This window comes from Juglans microcarpa x Juglans regia, chromosome 5D (assembly GCF_004785595.1).
Source record: "Juglans microcarpa x Juglans regia isolate MS1-56 chromosome 5D, Jm3101_v1.0, whole genome shotgun sequence".
In the NCBI taxonomy this organism is placed as follows: domain Eukaryota; kingdom Viridiplantae; phylum Streptophyta; class Magnoliopsida; order Fagales; family Juglandaceae; genus Juglans; species Juglans microcarpa x Juglans regia.
The window spans coordinates 17,597,385-17,601,165 of NC_054602.1; the positions used below are offsets into that span (position 1 = coordinate 17,597,385).

At 39.2% G+C, this 3,781-nt stretch overlaps 1 protein-coding gene across 1 annotated transcript; it reads left to right on the plus strand.

Moving 5' to 3' along the window:
* The first annotated feature begins 267 nt into the window (after positions 1-267).
* Positions 268-3,781, plus strand: LOC121265752. Its single transcript, XM_041169427.1, has 3 exons — positions 268-411; positions 2,723-3,061; positions 3,179-3,781. Exons 1-3 carry the CDS (start codon positions 268-270, stop codon positions 3,779-3,781), a joined length of 1,086 nt encoding a protein of 361 aa, XP_041025361.1.

The window sequence follows — 3,781 nt, forward strand, 5'->3', positions numbered from 1 at the left end:
CATCTCACAAGATTTCGATTCCATCTCTCTCGGGAAGAACTGATTCTAGTGCATCCCTCCGCTGCACACATTAATCCTCGCCATTCAGATTTCCTTCCAAACAACATCCCGAGAAAAGCTCATCTCCAAGGAGTATCGAACTTTGTGTGGAACCTCTGTGGTTCTTGCCGTGCGAATCTCCCCTGTTCCCCTACCCATCACTGAATTGATTGCTGCGAAGTCTTCTTCTCCCCTTGAAATTTCTCCAAGCAGCCTACATATACGAAAATGCTTAAAGTTGCCAAAACCCCTCGCTCATCCACCACGGTTAGGTGCTGCAACCTGGGTTTATCTCTCAAAAACAACTGCCATAAATGCTCCCTCACCATCCTCTCCAAGGGCAGCACGGGTCAGACAACGAGGTCATACCAGGTATTGTTTTAGGAACCCTCTAATATTTATTTTTTTATATGAATAATTTCTGCAAATATCTTGTTTATTGTTGGTGATTAATGCACTGGCCTGATTTGTCTGTGGTTGTGGATCGATTAGTGGTTGTTGGATGTTTTGGGTTTGAATGGACTCTATTGTGTGTTTGAATTTAAAAGGGTCTAACACATATCACTGACCAACTAATGGGTAGATAAAAACCCCTATTACCAATCGGCTTGTCTTTAATATTTGCATTAAAAAACTTGATGACCACCAAATACCAAAATAATTTAGCAAAGTTACAGTTATTGGCAGATTAAAGGACCAGGAATTGGAAAAAAATATTGTTGGTTGGTGGGATTGGAGCGGAGGGAGGTGTGAAGTTAATTGGAATCCTCTAGATTCTGCTTTCATGTGCCTGTTTTGACGACAATTTGGTGATCCCTATGAATTTGTTTTCCTCTGGAGAAAAACAAATTCATAGGAGAAGGAAGAATGGAAGTATAGTTGTGAAAGGTTATTTGGTTTTGATTTTTTAAGAAGTATAATCATTCATAGGTCATCAAAATTATGGGGCAACATGTAAGCGGATTGATCATATTTGTATCATTGAGAGTTGAATAGCTGAAATTCATAAGGTTTTGTAGTTTAGTTTTGCTCCATCTGGTTTATCTAAGAAGAATTTTCGGTGGATTTGCTGTTTTCTTAAGATATTCATATTAGATGCAAAAAGTGAAGGTAACTTGCATCAACTAGTTTCTATATGAAATTCACATTGACAAAAATTTCTAGTGGAGAAAGGAAATTGAAGAGCTAGAAACTTGTAAGAAACTACGTATGAACCCAGCTTTTAATTGAAAGTTTGGCTGCCATTTAATCATTGTGAATGATTGATTGGGACTTAAATGGGTGCATATAGGCCTGGAATCAGTCCTTGTACATACCCATTTCGAAAAGCATAAAAAAAAAAAGACTGAAAGAATATCACATCTAAGTGTGTATTATATTATCCAAATCTGATCATTTCATTATGTAATAAACCTATGGTATTGCGGTTAAGAGTACAAAATTACAATGGAATTATACAATGTGAAAGGCTGATTTCTCAAATAAGCACAAACAAAGATGTGATCCAGTAAAGTATAGAATGTAAAGTCTAAAATTTAGCACCTTCTTGTCCTTCATTGATAATACCCCTTCACTCAACTAGTCCTCTACGTCCTGGAGGTCAATCAAGTTTCCAGCTCCTTTCCCAGCATCCACCTATAAGATCAGAGAGAGATATATAGGAGTAGGAACTAAAGGAAAAACAAATTCCAGAGGTTACTGCTCTAGGAAAGTGTTTGGATACCATGAAAGTTAACATCACCAATTGAATGAGCTTCTTTTTTTCATTTATTTGCTTCGGTTCCCTCGTTCTATGCAAATGATAAATTCAAAGGTTTCTAGCATAGCACTTGAACAATCCCATATCTTAGATTATTAGGCAATGAAATAAATAGATAATAATAAAAATAACTTACATATATCCCAAATCCAGCTTCACTAATTCGTCCTTCAGTGCATTCATGCCTATCTTGTACTTGTTATATTTTGTGTAAAAGTTTGAAAAATTTGTAATAATTAAATGAAATGAGTTGAGATGTTATTTTTTATCCAAATAACCCCTCGTGTTCCATTGAATTGGAACTGGGCTACTGAGCCCTTATATAAAGATATGTACGGGGAAAACCTAATCCATCCCAGACATCTCACAGCCCACCATATATATATACATATATATATATATATGTATATCTCACCCAGCGGAATGGTTGGCTTTTTTTTAAACATTTATGATCTGTGGTATGATTTACGAAGCAGTGGACAGCGATTGCTTAGTTAATTTTCAGACTAATTCTTTGCTTCACTTCCTTGCAATTTCAGCCCCCCACATGACAATTTTACAAATTAATTGCATGTCCTGCATATATGCAGTTTGTGCCATTCATGCTTGCTAATAATTACTAAGTCTTTGCCCAGAAAAATAATATTATACAACATCTTCATTGATGATGTGGGTAATTAATCTCACGCTGGTATGTGATCACGTGAAAAATTTTACAACACAGATTTATTTGGATTTCATGTTGCCAACAAACTGCTTTTAACAACATTTTTTTATTTGTTAGCGTTACTACCTACGCTCCTCTCGAGTACCTCACCCTCGACAGGTATGGCCCACTTCTAAATAAAAGAATTTGGATTTCATTTATCATTTATTTAGTCACATATGATATAAACATCTTTGGATTTCATATCATATTATTAGCATTTTTACATAGACCCCGATTCTGACATTTCACACATCGATCGGGAAATATGGGTGGATGGAATAGAGGACATCTTCATTGACATGATGTTAGCTGACTCCCTTAATGGTGCACTGAGGGCTGGGAGGATAACTTCTAGGGACCATGCTTCCTATGCTGCACATCTTATGGCTGTGGGCATAAAGACGTACGATGCGAGCCAAATCAAGGGAAAAATACATCGGCTTAAGATGATGCAACGACTTTTCACAGACCTCATGCACCAAACTGGTATGGGATGGGACCCCGATACCAAAACAGTTCTAGGGAGCGACGAACACTGGGCAAATGCCATTAGGGTAACGAATCTCTAACGACGCCATATTTTCATATGATACAATAATCCCTTTATTGATTATCACTTTTTCCTGCCTTAATCCCTCCCTAATATATTGAATTTAAATTTCTTTGTCTAGGCCAAGCCACAAGTAAAGAAGTTTCGTACCTCGGGTTGCCCACGATATGCAGACCTCTATACCATTTTTGGCGCTGATGTAGCCACGGGCATACTCCACCATGCGTCCACTCAACCACCACCATCTTCGGATGAGGAGGAGCGTCTTGACGCTGAGATGCGGCGTAGGGGCCCGACACTTGGCACCCAAGCCAGTCGGGATTTTGTCTTTGATGGCCCGTCGCAATTTCCCATGGACATGGGGACACCATCGAGTTGCTCTCCCCGACGGCGTCAGAAGGGAGGGCAAAAGAACCAGCATGACGAGAAGATATCGAACATGGTTGACGCGATCACGCATTCCTATGAGGCACGCCGAAAGTGTTATGAGGGTAGAGGGGAAGCGTCAGGGAAAAAACGTAGTAGAAGATCCACACATTGCATGGATAGTGATGACGGTTTCGATTCTTTTTCACACTGCGTGGCCTTGTTACAGGCACTTCAGCCCCCACTGCCTGACGATATTTTCTCCTGTGCGTTTGATCGGTTAATGAATCCCCTTGCACAACGAGGATTTTTGGTAATGGATGATGTCCATAGGCGAGCGTGGGCTATGCATAGTTGA